At 33.9% G+C, this 26,026-nt stretch overlaps 1 protein-coding gene across 2 annotated transcripts in view; it reads left to right on the plus strand.

The window, feature by feature from the left end:
- Window positions 1-26,026, plus strand: part of SCN9A (sodium voltage-gated channel alpha subunit 9) — a 139,880-nt gene that overhangs the window by 100,068 nt on the left and 13,786 nt on the right. For both annotated transcript variants that reach the window (XM_045559865.1, XM_045559866.1), the window contains 5 exons: window positions 4,334-4,454; window positions 13,105-13,259; window positions 16,682-16,855; window positions 21,214-21,336; window positions 25,122-25,403. In XM_045559865.1, coding sequence (XP_045415821.1) covers window positions 4,334-4,454; window positions 13,105-13,259; window positions 16,682-16,855; window positions 21,214-21,336; window positions 25,122-25,403 — 855 coding nt within the window. The remainder of the gene's footprint in view (window positions 1-4,333; window positions 4,455-13,104; window positions 13,260-16,681; window positions 16,856-21,213; window positions 21,337-25,121; window positions 25,404-26,026) is intronic.

A 26,026-nucleotide genomic window follows, 5' to 3' on the forward strand; every position in this document is an offset into this window, starting at 1 on the left:
GTAAGATCATAGGTCATCTCCAGTTTTAAAACGGTTGTAACAAGATAATATTTGCACTTCTCCAGAGAGAGAAAAAAGGCCTAACAATTGCAAGAGAGAGGTAGACTTATTTTGGCTCTACACCAGAAATGAATATTTAAAATTCAGTTATCCCATAATAGAATGGTAAACTTAGAAAACACTGGACTCTTACACAACATAGTAGCTGTGTGTGGAATTCTTCTCCAAAGATCCTTTGTTCCTTTATCCTGAGCTTTACTGTTTTACTCCTTAATGATTCAGGAACATTATAGATATTGATTGTAAAATTAGACTGTTAAATTGAAAGACAGGTGATATTGACTTGAACCCAATTTTTAAAAAAATCTTTCTTGCTTATCAACATATAATAGAACTTAGTTTTTCACTGATATTTTCCATAATTTTTCTTCTCTTTTTACCCATGTCCTCCTTTTGATTTTCTTCTCTCAAACTTCTTGCTGTTTTTTGTATGTCTTTGCTCAGATGCTCAGATGAAATAAGTATTCTATGTTCTGCTACTTTAAAAATATCTTTCTTTTGTTGTGTGAAGCAAATAGTCATATCGTATGTACTTTAAATGTAACGTCTTTGGGAGGTTTTCAGCATCAACCACCCTCTTTGAGTAAGGATTTTGTTGAGTTCTGTGTTTTCTACAATGCTGCTATATCTTTGATGGTTTTCTGCTTTTGAACGGCAGATTATCAAGTCATTAGACAATCGTACTTCACACCTCTCCACAGGAGAAATGACCAACTAGCATTAACCACCATCCATCCTAGCATGAAATAGCTTTATGATGTTAATGCTTATCTTAGGAAATATCAGTAATAAATTTGTAAATGACCAAGTTAGGGCATTTTCTAATATGACACCTATGTTTAGCAGAGTCTCTACACACATACAATGTTAAAGAAAACATACCTCCAAGGCAATCTGAAGGAGAACAGTGAAGAATAATAAAGATTTTAATTTGACCATATTTTTGATCATTGAAAGGGACTTCTTAAATAGCTACTTAATTTTACAATCAATATAAGAATTGTCTCAGAACTACAATGCTTTATGGATGCACATTGAAGAATATGGAAAGATATGACACACACGCACACACACATAAACACACACACAGTAGGGAGTAGAATCAAGGAGACAGTGTAGGGGACTCTTTATTTTGCACTATTTATTATTACACATGTAAAAATTTTGAGTCAATTATATCGTTTTCATATAAAGAAAAGACAGAATTTTAGAAGGTATTTGTAGTCAATAACATAATACTATTCAATAAAAAGGCAGGAATGCTAATTATAGCACACTTCTATTCCTAATACTAGTGAGTCTGCCTTCTTGATCATATGCTTACACTTATTTTTATTTTACTTATATGTGGACTGCCAAAGATAAAAAATTACCTTTGTTGCAAGCAAATAAATGATAGAAAAAAAGCATATTTCACTTTTTTATTGAAAATCAGATCCACACGAAAATTACAGAATTGCCTATTTATAATATCAAAAGGGAATTTTTTCATATTAAAGCATTTTATTCCACTTCTCTTACTATAGTATATTCATTCTTCCATTTCTAAAATTACAAGGAAAACTAAACAACAAATGATTGAGTTTATAGAAATGAAAATAAATATAAAATTCATTACATAAAATTATACATAACATTGGCATGATTGTCTCTACATAGTAAAGAAAGTAAAACAAGATTCAATAGTTAGATCTAGTGATGCTTGCTGTAAGAATTAAATAAATTTCACCTCAAGAGAAAACTTTTAATATAGATATTAGGCTTTCTATTTAAAGGCATTCTTTTAGGGTTCTGTTAAAGAAACTTATATTGTAGCAAGTATGATTTCAAAGGCTGAATTGATTAGAACTAAGCTGTCTATATTGTTAGGACATGCATTTAAATATTTAATTTTATATACAGTACTGAAATAGTTATTGATGGAATACTTAATGCATTTGAAGGAAAACATTGCATTTTCCAAAATCTATCAGCCACAATCATTTGGCTTGTGACACAAATTAATTAAATTTTCTATTCTAGTGAGCAATAATATTTAATAACTTTATGATGTAAAATTTGAGCCAAATTGAATTTAATTAATGAAATATTGCCATAAAAGCTATATATAAAAAAAGGTTTCAGTGACAAGATACACTACATGAAATCATCTGAATTTTTACTTGCTCATCTGATTTGACATAACGTCTTTGTTAATGTTCTTTTAAAAGGTGAGAAAACCAAATATTGGTGTTGAAGGTGTTTTCATTAATTTAGCCTAAATTAGAATTTTGCAAATAAGAATCATTTTATTTAAAAGTTGTTATCACCTGAGAGAAAACAATTATGACTATATCCTATTTTTAATATTCTGGCTAATAGCAGGGAGGTGCTTTGTATTCTTCCTATCAGCAGTTCCTCATACTGCTTTGCCTCAAAACCTAGGCCAATAATTCTTTTTTTAGGGCTAAAGGGATTGGTCTTCTCTTCACAAAATCGTAGGGCCTTGACCTTTAGTTCTCTGGTGACAAATTCACTTGAAGCTAAGAGGTCAAGAATTGAACCCATTGAAAACTTCAGTCTTTTAGATACAGCATTTAAAATTTGTTTTTGTGGTAATTGGCACAATAGGACATATTTAATAGTCATAAATTTCCCCAACATTGTTCCCTAAATTAATGTATATTTTAAAACCTTAAGCCTTATAGAATATTCAGTCATAATTAATTTCTATTCTTTCTTATTTTGAAGTAATTTAGATGAATTCAATCAGTTTAAATAACCTGTTTTGAAGTGAAATTTCTTAGTTATATTGTTCATAACTGATACTGTTATCAAACTCCTCAACCTGGTGGGAATAATCCTTCTATGCCAACAAAGGTTATAAGTAGTTATTCACTTAATAGGGTGTTCATAATTCTTTATTCCAGTTATAAAAAAAGACTGCTTGCATCATTCCTTATATACAATAATTTATCAGTGCCATTTTTACTGATGTTGTATACTGTGTGGTAATATTAGCACTGAGAATTGAATGTGGTACCCATAAAGAATACTTCTAGCTTCCACGTCAATCTCTAAAATTTAGTACATTAGACTGGGCCTATATGAATTCAAATTAAGAGATTGAAGAATAATTTAACTGAAATAACTGTTTTCTCATTTTTAGTGTTTGCATTTGCTTGAACTATCTAACAATAAATTTGTAATCTTAATAAGAGAAGCATGTGTTATAATAACTAGTAGTTTTCAATATCCACATATCACTTAGCAAATGAGAATGAAAAATCAATTCTTCCATTGATGTGCTGCTCCACTCCTTTATAAAACAATATTAGGAAAATTTGACAGAGTTTTGCTACAATTTCTGTATGTATTTTTTCTAAAAATGTCTATGTATGTGTATATGTGTAAACATCATTTTTAACCATAAAGTTCTGGGTGGGAAAAACGTGTTTGTGTTATGATCAATTATATGATCATAATGACAATGAATTCATTACTCCCATGTGTAAGTCTGCCATGTTTAATTTCATTGAATCTTTGTTTCAGAATTTGCATGTGGTGCTCACTTTAGTAGCCACTCTCTTGACATTATAATAATACTTTATGATCCTTTTTACTATATGCTAAAATTTTATGTCTAAAATGGATGGTGTTGGTATAGTCATTGACATTTTGATTCCAATACAGTATTTGATTTTTTTTTTTGGTTTTGATCAAAGATCTTGTATCTATATCATCCTGCTACATTTTCTTAAATCCAACAGATAATAGAAAAATACATTTGGAATTTATATTACACTAATCTTTTTTTAATCTTAACTATCAGTAAGTATTTCTGCCAACTGTCAGACCTGAACTGTCAATTATTAGGCAATAGCAATTTGTCACTTGTATAATATTACTATTAGGGTCTTGGTCGTCCTAAAATAATGTCAATGTAAATAAATTTATATTAAACATAAAAAGTAATAAATTGTTGCCAATACTTTGAAAAAGTGATAGTTAACATCAAAATATTATCTTATGCTTATTTTGTCCAAACACTTGTTGGCTTCATAAAAATAATAAAATTTATTTTTCACAGGATGGTGTAGATAGAAAGATCAAGTATAGATGCATTGTTAAGGTTACTTGACCTCAATGTGTGTTTGTACCTTTTTATGGCCATCATACTATTAATCTTTTTTCATAATACTTTGCATGATTCTGATTATTAAATGAGGCTTAAATGCAGGATTTGAATGAACTCTAAAAGAACTCTCTGGTGGGGTGGTGAATTCCTTTTTAGAGATTGAACCGATGGAGTTCCTCAGAGTGCAGCACAGTTGACAACCCTCTGCCTGGAGAAGGAGAAGAAGCGGAGGCTGAACCTGTGAATTCAGATGAGCCAGAGGCCTGTTTTACAGATGGTAAGACAAAAATAGAGTCTTTAGTTAGAATCAACTTATTAATTTTTGGTTTTGTTTTGACACCTAATACTCACCAGGGGATGTTTGCTAAAAAGTCAGAAGACTCAATTCCATGCTGATTTGGCTGTGGCTCTATGATGACTAAGGGCAAGTCACTGGTGCGCTCTATGCATCAGTGTCCACATTTATGATGCTCTAACAATAATTTCCAGTGATAGTGCATTATACTGTAAATCACTCTACTGCTTTTTATTTTAGAGCTTTACTTCATATTTCCAGATCCATGGAACCATTAGAATAAAAGTTAGTGAAATAGATTGTACTGTTGTCCATTTCATCAAAAATTAAAGCTACTCACTAACTCCCAGTAAACTGTTTGATATACTGTTGACCATAGTCTATCTCAAAATTCTTCCTTCACTTGGTCTCAGAGGCTATCCTGTACCTTTGTTTTTCTTTTATATGTCTAAGAGTTCTGAGGGTTTTTTTTTCTGTATTTCCTTTAATGACTATTTCTATGCACATGCTCTAATGATGTCCCCCCACAATTTTTTAGAGACAGGGTTTTACTCTGTCATCCAGGCTGATGTGCAGTGGCATGATCATAGCTTACTGTAAACTTGAACTCCTGGGCTCAAGTGATTCTCCTGCCTTAGCCTCCCAAGTAACGAAGACTACAGTTGTATGCCACCATGCCAGGCTAATTTTTTAAAAATATTTTATTGGAGATGAGGTCTTGCTATGCTGCCCAGGCTGTTCTTGAACTCCTGATCTCAAGTGAAGCTCTGAGATGTTTCATCCACACCTGTGGCTTGAACAACCATTTCTGTGCTATTGACTCTTCAAATCAATGTCTTTACCCTTGATCTCACTCTTAAGTTCCAGATCTGTCTACAACTCCCCATTGGTCATCTTCACCTGTTGTCTTAAAACATCTCAAGCTTAATAAGTTTAAAACAAGATTTAATATATTCTCTTTCACATAGTCTACAGCTTCCTCCAGCCTTTATCTCATTTAGTAATATCATGAACTATCTTGCCCCTCAAGCTAAAGACTTTGAGATAGCCCTCAACTCTTCCTTTCTAGTCACAAGTTCATCAGAAACTCTGGGGCTAGGGTCCAAGCCCTCTCAAGGATTCTTGATGAACACTAAAATATGAAGATCCTTGGTCTGTAGAATAAAGTCTGAAGTTCTTAACTTGGCACATAAAGCTCATTACATTTGGCCTCAGGCTCTATTTTTTAACAGCACCTCCTTCTATTCCTTTTCACTTTCTGCCATACTGAACTTCTTACTACTCCTGGAATTTGTCAGAGATTTTATTCAAAGTGGTAACTTTGATCTTGATATATGAAAGTATGCAACATTGTCTGAACAAGTACAGTATCATCTAAGTAAAAATACAAACCTAGAGTAGTTTTGCGGTATAATAGAAGCTTTGGACCCTGATGACCATGAGTTCTAACTGGCCTACCACTAACTCTCTGTGAGACCTTGAGTGCATTTTTAAATCTTGTACTTCAGATACCTCATCTGAGAAGTGGGGATAACAACAAAATCCATTTCATAGGGATATTGAGAAGTTCGAATAAGATAATGCTTATAAGTTATTTAACACATTGCCTATCTTACTTCTTCTACTTGCCTTGTTTTTCAGGGATTTTGTTAACAATCCTATGTAGAAGCCATGCTATTATTGATGCTAATGACTCACTATCTAGTTATGCACTTATACTCAGCATTAGTTTTTTGGTTTTTTGTTTGTTTTGTAGCAATATTGACTTGCTTTTATTCTCCCTGATTTTCTCACCCAGTCTCTTATAACACTCATGCATTAAGCAAAATGACTGGCAAACAAAGATATCCATGAACTACAATGAGTACATGAATTTTCTTTAAATACACACCAAATATTATTTTGTATGAGAAGTAAAGGAGTATGACACTCAGTTGATATAAATTTTGTGCTTGCTAAAATTAGTACGTTAAGCAAAGCACACAGCTTCCTTTAGAAGTGTTCATGTTACAGGCATTTAAGAATTTCGTCAATGTGTGTGGTTTGTTTCTCTGTAAGCTGATTAGTAGCATGAAGATTTAAATTTGTACTGTTGCTACCAAGATTTTCCCTATTCATTTTATGTATGACCGTGATCTAAAATTCTAGGATAACTAGACAGAAGTTGGGCTTACAAACAAATTAAGGTTTCAAAGCAGAAAAGGGCTTTGGAAAAACTTAGACCCTCTAACAGAAAGTATTAACACTGTTATTTCAGACTGTAGGTGCTATCATACTAAGATGGAACTTTACAGAGTTTTTTGTTATCCTACAAAACATCAGTGAAAATACTTTTGTGATTACTTTGAGATTATTTATAATTTCTTGATTGAGGCTAGTGTAGATGAGATATTATGGAGACACATTTTCCAAAGAACCTTGGTCTGGATCATAGGAAATTTACTGAAAGAACTTACATATCTGAGTCACATCACTTTGATGTGCTCCAGTGGACACTTTACATGGTCTCTGGACCTGTTTAGTTAAGAGGCTCAACCTGATAAATTCAGAAGGGCAGCCAATTTGCTCAGCCTTTTGACCATTTATTCCCTTAATTATTCTTTCATCCAATAAACAATTATTAAAAGTCTATATGCCAGGTCCAGTTCTCAGCACTGGAGGGAGAAAACTATGAACAAAACAATGTCCCTTGCCCAGATAAACATGTAAATACGCAGTAGGTCAGATAAGTAAAAAGTGCTGTAGAAAAGGTGACAGGAAAACAGGAATACAAAGAGTGAGGGGAGGAACCTGCTGTTATACAGTGGCCAGAGAAGATCTTTCTATAAAGGTGACATTTGTTCAGTGACCTGATGGAAATTGAAGTGAGCTGTGCAAATATATGAAGGAAGAGTATTTTTAGGCAGAGTCATGAAGGCACATGCCCTGAGGTGGGGATATACATGACATTTAAAGAAAAATAAGGGACCAAAATGGGTAGAGCATATTGAGAGACAGGAAGAACGTTAAATTTTGAGCTCAGAGATGTAGCAGAGGCTAGATCATAAGAGATTTGAAGAACATTGTAAGGATCTGATTTTTAAATCTCACGATGTGCAATCCTAAGAGTGGATGTATGTATAGCAATGGCAGGAGCTGGGAGATTTCAGGAGGTTCCTACAGAAATCTAGGTGAAAGGTGATGGGAGCTTAGACCAGTGTGGTAGTGTTGGGGATGGTGAGAATGTGAGATTTTGAGTATATTGTAAAATGAGAGCTGAAGGGATTTGCTGATAGATTGGATTTGGGATTCTCAGACACTGTAAATACATAGTTTCCACATGACAACTTAGAGAAGTGTAGGCTTATCAGGATGGAAAACCATGAACATGTTCACTTATATGGGAAATGACTCTTAGAAGTTCAGAACTCTCAGAAGTTTAGCTCTACAAGAGCTGAGCTAGAACCAATGCCAGATCAAAGCAGCGTTTGGCCTCCTCCAGAGATTTTTGTTAACTGAAAGGTAGCAGAAAAATCAAAAGAAATATAAGCGACAGGTAAAACATCTTCACTGAGGATGAATGCTAAAATGATTTTGTTGTTCATTGCCTGACATGCATGAATCCTTTTTAACTTCATAAGTATCACTTTACTAATGTGTTTTATTGATTGCACCCTTTTCCTTTTATTCACCTTTTCTCCTCCTGCTTATGCCATGTCTTTCTTTAGTTTTATTTCTATTTCTTTGTAATTCAAGACTTCAGACTCATCCCCTAGATCCTGTACTTTTCTTCACTATCCTTAATTCTATGTATCTTGGCAACCTGTGTAATTATGAACACTATATGACTCTTTGATTCTAGTTGGTTTCATATTTTACTCCTTTTAGATTATATAATTAGTAAATTATATAATCAGGATTAAAGCTAGAGAAACATAACCTGTTTTCCTTAAAATAATATATTTTCTGTTAATTTGGTAAGAGGAGCCAACTCCTCTTCTCCTCAAAATGTACTTAGTTCATCAACTTCCTATAAAATAGCTAATAACTAATTCTAACTCTAATAATACAATAACCAACTCCTTTGTGCTTTTTTTTTTTCTTTTTTTGGAAACAAAATGTGAACGAAATATTTGTTTTAGAGGATTTAGGTATTTTTAAGAAATAGCTAGAAAAAGCCTGTTTTCCTAATCAATTTTTACATTAATTATATTAATTGTGCTGTTATATTTTTATTAATGAGTAGTCTGTATTTGAAGAGATCAATGGTTTTTTTTTGTTTTGTTTTGTTTTGTTTTGGAGCACATTGGTTTAACATGATGAAACCCAACATAGACTTTATGTAATGCATCATCAGAACAAATTAATGAAACCACCCAAAAGAAATAGCATTTACCCAGTGGGATCCATTAAAATGTTTGAAAGGTTCTCTGTTATGTTTACATTTAATTAACAGTCCTTTTAAAGAGAAAGTGTGATAATGTTGCTAACCAGCTAGGTTGGAAATCTCTTGGGATATACCTTAGCACAAAAGCCAGAAAGACAGTCGAACACTACTGCCTGAAAGTAAGAGAGAGAAACTCAGAGGTATGATGAGCCATGAGGGTAATATTTATGAACCCTCTTCTCAGATAAAAAGTTTACTTACCTTTCTAATAGGAATGCATAGCATTTTTCTTTCTTCAATCAAAAGAATAATGTTTGTCTTCGATATTAAGACTGACAAAAATAAATGCCAGAGAATAAAATCTTCTTAATCAAAGAAATAACTTTACAATTCAATGATTTCTACCTCAGGCAGATACATTATGCTCTGCATGTGATCTTTGTTTTTAAGTTTGAGATAAATTCTAAAGTCACAAGCATTAAGTTAATATAAAAAATGATTTCATCTCAAATTTTTCCACTCTCTCTGGTACTTTCTTTTGCCCTAAAAAAGATTAAGTCAGAGTTCATTTTTGACCCTACCCTTTTGTTCTATTTAATACAGTTTTATCAAATGTTCTCCCTTAAGTAAATGCATTTGAGATATGAGGTAACTATTTTAAATAAAACAATGGTAAATCTTTCAGATCTGAGATCATGTTAACTGTAATTAATATTGGGTAAATGAAGCCTTGTGAATATTTTCCATTCGCCCTGAATTTTTTTTGCTTTTTCATTCAATTTTAGAATCCACAGAAATGTGATCTTTCAGATTATGACTAACTGCTTAGAAGATTATAGAATTCTTTTGGGGGGATTAAGTCTTTAAAATCAACTATGCTCAGCATATTAACCCGTGTAGAGGACTGTAGTTAAGTACTGTGAGCACTAAGAACAAGTGTTGCAGACAGTTTAAGCCTCCTGGAAACTTAGAACCTTCCAGAGAGAAAGGATAGGAACACATAAAATATATATGATAGCAAAAACACTAGAGATTTGGGGAAAAAAATAAGTTGCTACATTTCTATAGAGCTGGAAAGTCAAGTGCTAGGAAATACCTCATATCAACTGGATCGATGCACTAATTTCACTTCAGAAACATGAAAGAATCCATTACAAGACATTAGTAAGTGTAGCTCATCAAGAGGATTTTAGTTTTGTTATTTCAGGACATACAGGTTATGATTATCTGAAGTCTTGAAGATTTCAATATTTTTTAAAAATATATATTGTTTTATAGAAAAGGAAATTAAGTTTCTCAAAGTGCTTAAAATGCAAACTTCTGAAACAGGTATCAAAAAGTGCTGCCTCTTGTGGCCTTCCCACCTCCTACCTTCATCTAAAATGAGGCTTTTCATCTAAAATTTTATGAGGGGCATTAATTGAAGTTACACTTTTTAATTCTTCCATTTCTTCAAAGTAATTCTGGTTAATTTTTTAATCAACTTTAAATTATTTTAATTTAATTTTTTTTAATTTTTCAATCATTATCTTCCTGGGCCTTTTGTGTTCTTGACTGTGTTCACCGCTCCTGCTGAAACTTTCTTTACACTTTTATTTCTCTTTTACTGCAGCCTCTTGGTTCTCTGTGTACATCTCTTATCGCTTTTACTCTGTCTCCTTCTCCTTCAAAGTTTTCTCTTCTTCCACCTGTCCCAGTGGTGTCCAGGGAAAGGTTTATCAATTGATCCGCCAAAGAAAAGGAAGTATGCATGCATATATCAGTTTATTATAAATTTTACTAATATTAAGGATGGGCATACAATTTACAAATAATGATAATATATGAAACTTTTTATTGTATATTCCATATATTGAATTGTTTCTCACAGAATGCTGCTGTTGAATTTTGCTAGACTTTTATTTATAGACAACCTATGATTGCCATTGATGAACAAATATAGTTTTAATGTGAAGGTTGATTGGTATTTTCATTTATGTTAATTAGTGAAATGAAAGATAATGAAGAAGCTATATGTCAAAACTTCACTTATTCATCAATGATGTGAACAATTCTTTGCAAATCAGATAATAGAGTTTGAATAATGAAAGGATTGTTTTTTTTATTTTTTTGTGCTATTTACCATGTAATGGCTACAAACACAATGCACTTTTACTGTTTATCTGTTTTATTAGCATTTCCTCTATCACTTTCATAAGTCTTTAGAAAATCAAAATGATTTACAGCATTTGAAGATTTTTATAGTGTAACAATTTCTACCATGGCTGATTTAAAGCTACTGAGTTAAGAAGAGATGCACAGAAGCCCAATAACAAAACATCCCAACCATCCAGACAGAATAAACATAAATCTTCTGAAGAGCATAGATAATAGAAAAATATAGAAAATAAATAGAAAGTGATACTTTTTCAGTATTTATTTCTTTTTCTTAAAGGAAGTTACTGAATTCTGAGTTTATACAATCTAATTTTTAATGATAGCTGTATTTAACAAGAGCAGCAAAAATTCCTGACAATTTAACAATGAGTTACCATGAAATGGTATGGCCTTGGTTTTAGCACACCATCAAATCCTCTCCCTTACTATTGTTGTTCCAGAATGTTCCAGACTTAACCCTTTTTCTCCTCACCCTAAATACTCTTTTTGTGTGACCTCAAAAGCTGTCCTGACCTCAGCTAATACATATATGCTAATGATTACTACATATTCTTTCCTAGCCAGACATTTTTCCTGAGCTTCATATTCACACCCCCAAATATCTATATATGTCTGTATTTAAAAGTTTTACAGGTGTCTCATACTCATTATCCACCAAGTCAGTTCTTGATCAATCCTATGGTCTTCATTCCATTGCTGATATCTAGTTAGTCATCATGGGCTGCTCCCTTTCTCTTATATCCATATCCGTCAGTCACCAATTCCTGCTGATTTTATCTGCCAAATATATCTTAAATCTGTTATTGCTCTAGTTGCTAACTAGAGTTGCCCTAATCTATCCCTCTTGACAGGGTTAGTGGACCAGAACCTAAATGGTTTTCTTGCTCTGAATCTTCCTTCACCCCCAACCCTCTTTCTTCCACTCTCCCAACTTATCCTTTACACACTGTTGGAGACATCTGTTTAAATTGAAATCTGCCTGTATCATTCCCTGCTTACAACCCTTCCCTTAGACCAAACTCCTTAAGGTGGGGATAAATGCTTTCCATAATCTGACCAATTTCTCTAACCTCCTTTCTCACCCCTGCCTCTTGTGTACATTTTGTTTTCATCACAATTCTAAACTGGTTGCAATTCCTGTGCTCAACACTTTTTGCTGCCCTCTTGGCCTGGAATTCTACCCAGTCTTTTTTACTGATATTTTGATTCTATTCAGGCTCCACTTCTTCCAGGAAGCCTCTTTTAACCTCTCCTTCTCAATAAACAAGCCAGGTTAGATGGACTGCTTCCATGCTACCAAAATGAATGCTGCGTATCTGTCATTTGGTTGCCTTATCTACTTATAGTCATTTATTTCTGTGTCTAGCTATCTAACCAAAATAAAAAATAAATTACTGAGGAGAGGGAATAATGTACCGAAATGGGTACATAGAAGATAATAAAGTTTTGCTGGAAAAATAAATGAATGAATAAATGAAAAAATAAACCTAAACTTTTTAAAAATTTTTTTCTTCAGTTTTTTATTGCAGTGTATTTTATACCTAAAATTCCAAAGTTGGATTTTAACTTAGAACACTTGAAACAGTTTCATCTGCATCTTATAATCAAGATGAATTTCTTTAGAACTTAATTTCAAGACCTTCCACTAATTTCTTCAATATTGCTTAGAAAGGTGTTTTTCAAAGTTTTTTTTATTTTTTATTTTTATAGAGGAGTGGAAGAATCCTCAAATTATAGACTAGACCCACACCCAGGACAATTTATCTGTCAGCAAAGAAGGCCCTGAAATTCATATCACCTTCATATTTTTGCATTTAGTCATTGATACATCAAATAAATGTTGTTTAAACACTGTGGAGGATATTGATGAGGAATCAGAGAATTACAGAAGACAAGAATACATTCTAAGTTAAAAATGACTGACAAGTAATAAGAAAACATCATGTAGAGTTAGAAGACAAGATTTGAATCTATCTGAAACTGCAGGTATATGTGTTAGAAACTATTTGGTTGAGGAAGTATCACAGAGTAACCTTTGCATTAAATAATGTATTAAGCATTTTATTTATTCTATATATGAATATTTTACATGCATGTCCTTCTTGACAGGTTGTGTGCGGAGGTTCTCATGTTGCCAAGTTAACATAGAGTCAGGGAAAGGAAAAATCTGGTGGAACATCAGGAAAACCTGCTACAGGATAGTTGAACACAGTTGGTTTGAAAGCTTCATTGTTCTCATGATCCTGCTTAGCAGTGGTGCTCTGGTAAGTGATCTGACACCTAAGTCAATAAATTGATTAAGACAATATTCTTGATAAATGAGCTAAAAGATAAAACTATTATAGCAAGTTCTTTTTTTTTTTTTCTTTTACCTAGAATTAATCCCTATGATTAGTACCAAGGACAAAATTTTAGTTGAGCTTAGTAAATAGATACTGAAAACTCCTACATGCCAGGCATTACCCTTACTGCTCTGAATGCAAAGATGGATAAGATCCAGGTACAATTCTCAAGGAGCTAAGAGAGCAATGGGGAAGAGATCTAAAAGAGTGACTATAGAACTGGGATGTGTTTTTAAGTTTAGTGTACACATGATAAACCACTGCAGCAAGGAGATAATTGTCAGCTTGCAATTTCAGAAAGGTATGTGATGCTTTGTAAGGTCTAGAAAGATGAATAGGAATTTTCCAGCTAGGCGAGGCCGGCTGAGAGGGACAAATGTACAATGGTAAGGAAGCATAAGACAGCATGAGATATTCAGGAAATTAAAAGTTGCTGAGCTGGTATTGAGTATTGTGGGAAGTAGAACAAGTACAGGTGGCCAGAGATGCTATGAGAAAGGCAGGCAGTTTCAGCTTATGAAGCATCTTGCATATCATTATAAAGGAAAAACAGACTGTAGTTTTGATGAAACTGAGATGAAAATGAGACAAGTTTCTCATTCTTGTATATACAAGCACCTTCTATGGGAGTTGAAAGGGATTTGGGAGAGTTACAAGCTCCCTGAACCTTTTCTTTATTGTCTTTTTTCCTGCTGTCGGTAACAAAGTTGAGCCATTAGGAGCCCACTGGAAGTTCCATCACACTAAAAACAGAATACTCAGGGACTTTATAAATTGCTTCATAGAGAGTCTTCATGGATCTGGGATTTGATTGTGCTATACTTACAGGTTTAGTAAACCCGTTACTGTTTAGTGGATTCTGGCAGAAGATAAGAGGTGCCTGGGTCAGAGATAAAGGACTTTGTTACTCATCGCACAGAAAGTAGCATGAGCTTCAACACGTTTGTGTTGGTTCCTCTTTTCCCCAGATCTCATTGGGGGCGTAATATGGGCCTGGATGAATGCTGCACACGTGGTGGGTTGATGTCACAGCTGAGGAACACTGAGCTTAGGGAACCCATCCTTTTATAACCAGCAGTAGGCAAGCCTCCTCTTTGTCCCAGAGAGCGACACTATCTAATTCCTCAAGGTTGCTCACTGCATGTGCAACCCTGAGAAATGGCCTGGGTAAAAGAGTAGTCAGGGCCTTGCATTCCTGGCTCACCCTGTAAGAACTGGCAGGGACCCTCAGAGCCCACCGTGGGTTGCCTAGACTAGTAAGCCTCAACTCTCGAAAACAAAAAATGTAATTTTTTTAAAAAGTACTATTCTACTTAGTTGGTGTCATGCAAGTAGGAATCTTGATGGTGTCTACAATATCTTGTAATCCTAATAACTGAGGAAGCTTATTTAATGCTCTGTCACATATATGATGGAGACTTTCAGAGAGGAGATTGCAAAAAATTAAAGTTTAGAGTAAATCCTTGCTCAACATGTCTAAAAAGGACAATGACATTTTGCAGGGGCGGGGGGAATTCTCAAAACTGGATTTCAAATGAATCATACGAGGAAGAAAACTTTCAAGAAGTTGATGTTTTATTCAGGGAGTTTGCAGATTAAGCCAGATTTTAAAAATACTGTCTACAAACTAAATAAAAAATACTAGCTCTCATTTAATACACACTTATGTATTTCAAAATCTTTATTTAGATTTTCTCACTTGATTTTCAATCAACCCTATATTTTGCCAATGAGGAAGCTGTGAACAGAGTTTAAAAAGTTTCTTTATGTCCCAAAGCTAATAAGTGACAAAACTATAACTTAATCAAAGTCTGAAGTCTAAGTCACCATATCTTTTCACTGGGTTGTGGCTGTTCAGAAAGAGAAGTGCACACTACGTAGAAATAAGTGAGTGGTAACCTAAATGTAGAGCCTGAGCCCCAAATCAGATAGAGCTCACATAGTGAAATCTTGGCCTCCTTGCTCCCGCATCTACACAGTTAGTGCTGGCAGCTAGGACTCTTGCAAGCTGAATCCTGTTTCAGGCTCTGGGACAGATCAGAGTGCGATACATTCAGGCAGGGTATTTAGTTCTGATCATCAAGACTGCTGGTTTTGCTCTAATTCTGCACCCCAGTTCTAGGAAAAGGCTTCTTGCTCCTTGTGACTAAGCCCCTTTCTTGTATTTATATTTCAAGGACTGAGTCATTGCCGTAAGTTTCTGTTTAGGTGGCTTGCTTGATTCCTCCAGAACTTGGAGAAGGGCACAGGAAATCCTAAGGGATAAAGCCTCCCCTGCACTTCAATTCCACTGACTTTTAAAACCTCTGTCAGCTGCCAGGACCTTGTTTTTCTATCTTAGTAGGTCTGTCCATTCTCTCTGCCCCAACTTCTCTTCTTCAATACTGATATCAACAGTTTCCAAAAGGTGCTAAGGGTAATTTTTATTTTATTGATAGTTAAACTTGGAATAAGAAAAATGACAATGGCACATGCCCATGACTATGGGTAGATAACATAATGTTAGCACTAAGGGTCCTTTGATTTTCATTTCCTCCAACAAAAATAAAAATGAGTTGTGTTTCAACCTGAAAAAGAAAATTTGAATACTTTAGACCTAATTAGATCAGCAATCATTTTAAGCATCTCAGTGAGCTCAAGTCTTTAAGTTCATTCAAATTATTTGCTAAGTGACTTGCGAGTATGACCACAATATCATTGTCTGTCACTTTCTAAAAGTTCTTGGAAAGTGTAAGTACCATGTTGCTGGATTGAATATAACAGTGATTTGTAGAGCTGAAGTTTTGAATGATAAAATATGGTGCAGACTTCAAAGGAAAAAACCATCCCCTGTGTTCTAGCCCAATCAAGCTACTGCAATCATTACCTTTACTTGAGACAGGGCTACGCACTGGGCTACACAAGCATGTAGGAACTGAAAGAGAAGTTCCAAATCCTACTGGTGGGTATGAAGGAGAGCACAGGATGAGAAAGGTTTATAAGAGGGGCTTACCCTGGAAGCCTGTCTTAAATTATTAGGACTTATACAATCTGAATGGGGATTAAAAAGGAGTCATATGAAGGTGGAAATCCCTATAAGAGTCAGACATCAAAATTCTTCTAGAAGACTGTAAGTAACTTCATTCTTTTGTACTCTTTCTCTTGACCTCTGGTGACCAGCGGCAGCCTGGTGAGAAGGCTAGAACTAAATGTTATAAGGTAGCTTTAAACCAGAAGAAAGTCAGCTGACCCTCATCACTATTGTAATTCAGTGGTCTTAGCATTGGAATTGTATCTTCTGCTTTTGTTGTGAATTCCTAAGTTTTAAGTTGTGCCTGAATGAAATTTGAATATTATTTCTACAGGCTTTTGAAGATATATATATCGAAAGGAAAAAGACCATTAAGATTATCCTGGATTATGCTGACAAGATATTCACTTACATCTTCATTCTGGAATTGCTTCTAAAATGGGTAGCCTATGGTTATAAAACGTATTTCACCAATGCCTGGTGTTGGCTGGATTTCTTAATTGTTGATGTAGGTACTTTTGAGTACATTATAAAAGAGAGTTTATTCTTACTAAGTGTTCTGAAAAACTTTCACCAATGTTATATATTATCATATTTTAAATATGGTTATGTACCTTTTAGGCTATAGCTTTGAGTTTTTAAAAATATTAGTACAGCCAGTGGAATTATATCTTCAAGAAATATTAGAACAGAAATCCTTCAGCAAATGTAAATTCTCTTCTGTAGCATTCTAACATTTATAATTGGCTTTTTTTGTTGTTGACAAATGGAGTCTCACTATGTTCCCTAGGGTGGTCTCAAACTCTTGGGCTGAAGTGATCCTCCTGCCTTGGCCTCCCAAAATGCTGGGATTATAGGCATGAGCATCACACTCAGCCTTGTGATTAACTTTTGCCTGTGTTTTCCGCAATCAGAGGAGAGGTGATTTTTTAGAAATACATGATTTGAATATCTTTCCTGTTAGGAATAAGAACAAAATTTAAGACTAGGGAATGGGAGGTGGGAAGAGTAAAGGGTAGGGGCACAGATTAAAGAGATGAAATACTTACTGATTACTCACAATATAAAATTAGAAGCTATAAGAGGATGAAAGGTATATCAAATGGTCTGATACATGACCTAAAATTTATGTAAAAATGGTAGAGCTAAAGCTAACTAACTTTATATTCAGGGAGAGGGAAGACATGGAATTTTTATTTATCACATGCACAATGATGAGGAAAGCCAAATGAGACAAAACTCTTATCTCTATCTGAAACATGTGTCATGCCCTTCATCTCTAGAATGGCAGTGGAGCAGAGAAGTAGGCATTAATAATTTCACAGAATAAATTCAAAGAAATGTTGAATACTTGGATAATGAAAAATACATAAGAATGCTTTCATTTATGTATCATTTTTATCAAAGTAAAAATGTTGTTATGGGCTTCTTGTTGAGGTAGTCAAGAAAGAGATCTAGTTGGTGAGATCAAGGAATCTCAAATAGAAATAAATAATACAACACCTATTATTACCAATTCATTCTTACTGAGTGTACCCTAATTATTTTATTTTATATTGTAATGATGTAATTTAATAACATATTGTTATATATGGTATTTTATATTATTTTAAATGCTTTCTTAAATTAATTCATAATCTCAACCTCTCAATTATATTTTTCTCAGAATAATATGTTCTTCATCTTTTACTAATTCTCCTAGATTTTCAGAAACCTAGCCTTTGTGCTTAGGGAAGAAGCATCCTATAATCAGTCATAGTTTTTAGAGATTTGTTTTCTATATGATGTCTGGAATAATTAGAGGTCAATATGCAAATTTTTATGTGCCAATCAGTGCTTTAACATTTAACCAAGGGTTTGCATCATCAGACTTTTCAGAAAAGATAAATTAATACAAAATCATTCATGGATAAGAAAATTACAAGACTGACTGTAAATAGCAAAATTTTACTGCAAAATTTAACCAAACTAGTCATATTTACTCAAAAGTTCAACTTCTCAACTGTTGTTTAAATCTCAGTAAATGTTTTACTTTTTAACAGCACAATATGTTAAATATTAAAAGCAATAACATTTTTGTGTTCTATGTAAGTTATATGCAAAAACCCTTTTTTGTCATAGTGTAGCTATACAGTGTACCTCATAGGTTTTCTTGGGCTTCCTCTATGAAAAATCTAATTTTTGATAACTTGTATTAATGATTTCATACTGTTTGATTGTTTTTTATTCACCTTCTACATATTAAGCTGTCTCATTACTGCTAGGAAATATAAAAATGGTAACATGGATGCTTTTGTAATATAATAGTTTTAAAGAAAGGCTAACCAATTTAAGAAGAGATAATGGAATGTAGGTTATTTTTCTTTTGTCTTAATCTTTGAATGTGATTGGATCTTTAAAAGTTTAAGATATTCAAAAACCTTTAAAACATTATCATAAACATACTCATTTTCATCACTCATCGTAATAAATAAAAGTTTACAAATAGAATTGAATTTATTTTAAATTAAGAGATATGGCTGTTTAATAGCAGAAATTATTTTGTTTTGTATTTGAAAATCTGAACTGGTGATTCTTAATGGATGTAATATCTTGTTTATGGGTATGTAATATAAAGAACTCTGGGAGGTATATAAGTTCAATTTCAAATGTTATTTAATATTTTGGAAACAAACAAATATAGTGCAAAACATGGAGAGTAAACCTCCACACAATATTCCTGTTGGTAGAAATGCAGATTTAGAAGAGGGGCTGAATTATTTTTGTTTGTTTCTTTTTTTCCTGCAAAACAGAGAAACTTATCTAGAGCAGTTGTTCTCAAAGCATGGTCCCTGAAACAAAAGCATTGGCACATATAAGAGGGAAATCTTTAGGGATGTAAAATCTTAGTACACATCTCTAAGGCCAACTGAATCAGAAATGCTAGGGTTGGGACCAAGAAAACTGTTCTAATAAGCCCTATAGGTGATTCTGGTGCGTATTCGGGTTTCAGAAAACTGATCTGAATGTGAATGGACTCATCTGTTTTCTGCAGGCTTCTTAATTACTTGAAATTTGTTTAATTGAACATTATTCATCAGTATGGGCACATATTTGTATAACTACATATGTATGCACAGTGGTTTGGAGAACAGGTCTACCACTATTTTAGGGGCTATTTAAATTATAACAAACATGTCTTTGTCCATTATCTGTTGCTATAACTGAATACTTGAGACTGGGTAATTTATAAAGTAAAGAAATTCTGTCTTACAATTGCAGAGGCTGGAAAGTCCGAGGTGAAGGGGCCACATCTGGTGAGGGCTTTCTTTCTTGTGGGGACTCTGCAAAGTCCCTAGGTGGTACAGGGCATCTCCTAGTGAGGGGAGTACACTGACAGCCAAACTGGCTTTTATATAGATCCACTCTCATGATAACTAACTTACTCTTATGATAATCCTTTAATCCCTTAATCTATAGCCTCTATGACTCAGTCACCTCTTAAAGGCTCCACTTCATAATACTGTTACATCAGGGATTAAGTGTCAGCATGAGTTTTGGAGGGGACAAACATTCAAACCACAACAAGATATTTGGTTTTTTTTCCAGATTAACGAGGGAGCATACTTATTTTTTAAGTGTATTTAAGTGTAAAATAATGGATATGAATGTTTGGGTGAATTTAAGAATGGTATAAGGAACAATTAGTTCTGCTGAATATATAGCTTAAGGAATTAGAAGGAAAAAGTAATGTTACCATTAGTGAGACATTCGACAGTACCACATGAGGACAAACATTTTAACACCTCCTACTTCATAAATCAGTTTACTCGTCTCTAACAGCAGTAGCAATGAACTTGTGAGCAATGAATTTTTCTACTCCTTAAATTGTCAAATATAAGGTAGTTGATTCTCATGTGTTCCTAGTTTTCCCTGGAAAATTTGAATCTCTTAGTCACTACCTTAACTTATAACACAGAACTGCATTCCAGACATTGTTCTTAGACTTTGTTTCCTGCTACACAAAGTGTACAACAAATGAATACTTTACACAGAACTAATTCAAAGAGTTAATGCATTTACATACCCAGATCTAACGTCATTCAGAAGCTGATTGCTCTGTTACAAAAATATATTGTATTTCTGTCCATGTTCTTTCTTCTGAGATAATTTATGATAAGAACACACATTTATTTTGGATAATGGTTCCAGTAATTGCGGCTGGTCTGTCTAACATGATGAAGTTCTTATATATCTATGTTGATTGTGAAGCCAGTGAAATCATTTGCCCTCATTCTCTCCTCAGTGTAATTGAAATTGTTCTCCCACTAATTATTACTAGGTAGATTGTTGGTGCCAATCCTGAGAAAATGTATGGCAGAAACAATATTGTTGGAAATTTGATCCATCTCAAAATCATGAGTCTTCAGAATGTTTTTGAATAAGATTTATAGTAGGACTTAGATTTAGTTAAGTGAGTGGCACACTTTCATGATTTAGCTTCAAAATCACTCCTTCTATTTTGCTCTGAGTTTTATTTCAATGGAAATTTTGATCATTGCTATAATTATATTTTCAGATTTAATAAGCAATTATATAACTATTGATTATAAAATGGGAAAGCATATGTATGATTTTTATTCAGATAGAATGAATAACCTACTTTCCTTCTATTATTTCTTCTTATTATGGTTGACCTTCACAACCTATTTGCTTACAAAAATATCCATCTTACATATTTTTTTTAGGCAATGACTAGATATTTCATATATAAAATCATATTGTTCCTATAGAGCTGCTCTTAGTGACTTTCAAAATTTACTTTTCCTTTTTATGCCTTTATCATTTCATTGATATAGTTAATGAAAATGTTATTTTCTTTTACAGGTTTCTTTGGTTACTTTAGTCGCAAACACTCTTGGCTACTCAGATCTTGGCCCCATTAAATCCCTTCGGACCCTTAGAGCTTTAAGACCTCTAAGAGCCTTATCTAGATTTGAAGGGATGAGGGTAAGAAAATACTAAACTTCCTAATATAATGTTCTTATTTTTTAAATGCATAAAATATGAAAAAATGGATATGTAGAAATCATGTGCTGTTTATATTTACTCACATGTATATGTATGTACATATGTAAATATGGGCTGTTTAGATGTGTACTGTGTATATTCATATATATGTGCACATATATATGCATACACACTATAATTCAGTGCATATTGTTTAACAAAGGAAAAAAATCAAATGTAGTAATCCTTCCTTTATCTAATATTGTTAGGTGACAGAATGATCCAAACAAATGACTTCCTTTTTAAATAGAAATCTTCCCTCTACTAGGAAATTCAACTGAAGAAAACACTATTAGTCCTGACACCATCTCCATACATAAGTCATCAAAAACTTGCCTGTATCAGGTGCTCAAATAATATGTGTTTCAGGAATACCCTGGGTAGAAAGCATAAGAAAAGATAGGAAAGTCAGGTAGCATCAGCCATCACATTTAATTTTATCCTTAAAATAATGTTTCAGAGTAAGCAAAATGATATCCAAATTACATAGATACAATAATATTTATTATTAATAATGTATATCCAAAAACTAATATAAATTATTAGTTTCAGAAAACTAAGTTCTGAGAGTTTACTTAGCTTACACAAGGCTGCATAGTACCTGAAAACATGTTCATTTAGCAGAGACAAACAAGGTAAAATAAATAACGACTACTATCACCCTAGCTTTAAGGGTTGTATTAACCCACCAACTTCATAAAACACATGGAGGACAACCACCTTATTTTCTGTGATTAGTCCATATCCTCCTGCATTTCTACTCTTCTCAAATTTCTTCTCCAGACTTATACCTCCTTTCTCATGCCTCCATTGTACTCTCCACCTGGAATGCTTCTCCCTGCCCTACCCCAATCCTAACTCATCAGTATAGCAAACACCTACCTATCCTATAAGGCTCAATTTAAATGTGCCTTGTCTGTCCACCAGCAGGCATATTTGGGCACTCTTCCTCTCTGCTCAGACACCTAAAACCCTCCTTATATTGTAGTATACTTATTTGTTTACCTAAATGCCTCCCTACCTTACAGTCTCTGAGCAATTTAACATGGAAATTAGCCCAGTTTACAGATGCATTAAATGTGGTCTATTGACCAGCTATCAGCATCAACTGAGAACTTATTAGAAATGCAAATTCCTGGGCCCCACAGCAGACCCACTGAATTGGAAACTCTAGGAAAGAGCTAAGAAGTCTGGATTTTAATCAGACTCAAGTGGATATTCAGGATCTTTCAGCCTAACAGATCTTTACTGTTATCCCTGCCAACCTAATTATGACTGTCACCTCTACTACCTAATATATCTAGTTATATAATGGCTCCCAAGTATATAAGAGAGATTATGATTATACAAAACAAAAAATTCAGGAGCAAAATTCAAATACTCTATCATAAGAATTGAAAAAGTATAAAGCTCCATTTTATGCAGAAAGATGGTGTTGGAATTCATTGATGTTAACTTAATTTTTTGAGCATTAGTAGAATGGTACAATCTATCCAGAATTTGTGATCAATCCCTGGATTTGAGTGTACAATATACTGCATTTTCATGAATGAAGAACATGATTTCCCCTCCAAAGCCACTTGTTTGATTGATTAAGCCAGTCCATTATTTTACCCTGTTTGCTCTTTGTTCTTTATCTGTAAGACAGGTGAATTGAATGCAGGAGAATGTTTTAATATATTTTGAGGGACAAACATGTCTATTTAGTTATATTTGTTAACTATGCAAAAGGAGATATTTCTTCACACCATAGGGTCAGTTTGAAGAATAAATGCAATAATGCATCTGAGGCATTTTGTACTTAGCTGGCTTTGAATCCTGAGGCTCTTGAGATTATTAACTTTCCCAACTGGCTTCTCATCAGAGCAACAGGTACTTATCTCCCTCACAGACCCATCGTTCCAACATTATTCACATTTTAAACACCAACTATATGTCAGCTGTTGTGCTATCGAAAGCATAGAGTACAGTGGACCTCAATCCCCCAAGAGTGAATAGGACCAGTGGTTGCAGGAGAGACATACAGGAAAATAGTTACTACTCTACGATACCTTCTTTGAAATAGTAATCTCACAATGCTACAGAGATATATAGGAGGAGTAGCTACCTGGGGAAGTCTGAGAAAACTTTACAAGGTGACATTCCAGACATTTCATGACTGAAAGAGTAAGCCCCAATTCATAGGCAGATAGGCACTCCAGGCCTAATACACGACATGGGTAGGCACAGAGTAGAGTGTGCAAAGTGCCTTTGGTCAGTAACTAGAAGGATCTGTGTGCCTGGTGATATGCATAGCAGGAGGGTGGCAGGAAATGACCATGAAAATGTAGGCTTCAACAAGAGCCGGCCACTTTGAACTTCATTCCCTTTTCCTGTTCTTCCTAACTTTTGGGGGGACCACAAATACTGTAAGGATCTGGTGAAAGTAAAAATCTTTCCTCCAGAAAGAGAGCACAGCCATAATGCTTTTCATATAATTTCATGCCCTCAGGGAACATCTACAGGTCCTTGGACTCCAGAGTAATAACCATCTCTCTGGACCAGGAATCAGTAAACCACAGCCCATGGGTCCCTTGCCTGTTTTTGTAAAGGAAGTTTTATTGGAATACAGCCATGCCTATTTGTTTATATGTGATCTATGCCACAATAGTAGAGTTGAAGACTTACAATAGAGATAAAACCTGCAAAGGCAAAAAATACTTAAGAAGATCTTACAAACCCCTGCTCCAAACAATCTCATAAGTAGTCAGAGATCTCTAATGTTTCCCTTATTTCAAAGTGTCTTCAGAGCCTGCTTAATATATTTGAGAAAAGAGAAATCACAATGTTACATCCCTAACAACTTAATCTTTAACAGATTTGAGCTTAAATGGGGACTAGAGCTGAAGCGTAAGACAGGTAGATTTTGAAGGGTGGGGTCATTAAGATAATCTGGAAAGTGTTAAATGCTACAGTAGTTGCCATGGAGGAAAATTGGAGTGGCAAGGGGCATTGGTGATCAAAAGCAGTGGAAATGCCGAAAAGAAGAAATAAATGAAGTATTAAAGAAAATCTATGCCTAATTTTTGTTTTAACTAAGGCCAGCACTGTGTATATTTAGCCAAGGACTTATACATAAAGTATTTCGGAGTTAGAATAATAAATTCAAAAAATTACTATTATTTTGTAAAGCCAGCCCAATCTAAGGGGTTCAAACCATTAAAAGACTCCAATCTTAATTCTACCTAATGTACACCAAGTAGTTGCTCCACATGGGGGAATCTTTAATGCTGCTGATTCTAGGATCATGAACATTTAAATGAATATATTACTTTTTATCATTTATGTTTATAAATTTCTTTCTTTTCCAGAGTGCGCAGATTTTACAACTTCACCTTATCAATATCAGGTTTTTGGTTTATTATTTTTATTTATTTTTTCATTTATTTGAGCTATCATTATGATTTTAGTTATTGTGTCTTATATTTTGCTAATAGTTTTACTGTGTGTTAAATCATGTAATTTGTAAAGCTGGTGATCACAGGGTTCATGTCTCATTTTGTCTTGCTTGGCACACTGCTGAGCATGTAGTAGGCATTTAATAAATACATGTCAGTCAGTTGAAGTCTTAAATATTTAACAGTGGCATTTCTTATTTCTTTATGTCTGCATTATATTTCTTTAATGTTGCCTAGTCAACATATTTTACTAATACTGATCATTGTTTTCTTTCTTCTGAATACAAGGTGGTTGTGAATGCACTCATAGGAGCAATTCCTTCCATCATGAATGTGCTACTTGTGTGTCTTATATTCTGGCTAATATTTAGCATCATGGGAGTAAATTTGTTTGCTGGCAAGTTCTACGAGTGTGTTAACACCACAGATGGGTCACGCTTCCCTACAAATCAAGTTCAAAATCGCTCCGAGTGTTTTGCCCTTATGAATGTTAGTCAAAATGTGCGATGGAAAAACTTGAAAGTGAACTTTGATAATGTTGGACTCGGTTACCTATCTCTGCTTCAAGTTGTAAGTGACTGCTTTCATGAATGCTTGGTATTTAAATGGGTATTGGGTAAAGGATATCAGTCATTCTTTAAATAATCTATTGATTAGACATTAAAGTACTGTATGACTTTAAAAACAGAGTTGGTCTTTCCTAGAACATGTGCCTAACCTGAATTAAGAAGCATAGGTTTTTGTTGCATTTGGGAGTTATTAATTCATAATTGATATTTGTTGTCATTTGGACCCCTACTCTGTACCATCTGAATATTGCTTCAGAAATGAATAGTCATTTTTGAACTTCCTGCTTTACGCTGTAGAGAAATGAAAGGAACTTCCCACTGGCACAGAGAATCCTTAAGAAATGGAGAAAAAATGTTTCCTGCCTTATTCATAAAATCCTTCTCCTCCACATTTGGAAAAATGAAAGTTTGTGTGCACAATGTCACAATTTGGAAATATTAGGACTAAGATTTATAATGTGACTTGGGAATGTGTCCTTTTTAAAAAAATATATAACATCTTATAGTAAATTGATATTTTGAAATACAGAAAAATTTACTAATTTACTTTAGTAAATGTGATAACATTAAACAGGTAAAACTATGTTTATGGCTATTTTAGAGTATGAGCTTCACATTCAGATT

This window comes from Lemur catta, chromosome 8, assembly GCF_020740605.2.
Source record: "Lemur catta isolate mLemCat1 chromosome 8, mLemCat1.pri, whole genome shotgun sequence".
Taxonomy (NCBI): Eukaryota; Metazoa; Chordata; class Mammalia; order Primates; family Lemuridae; genus Lemur; species Lemur catta.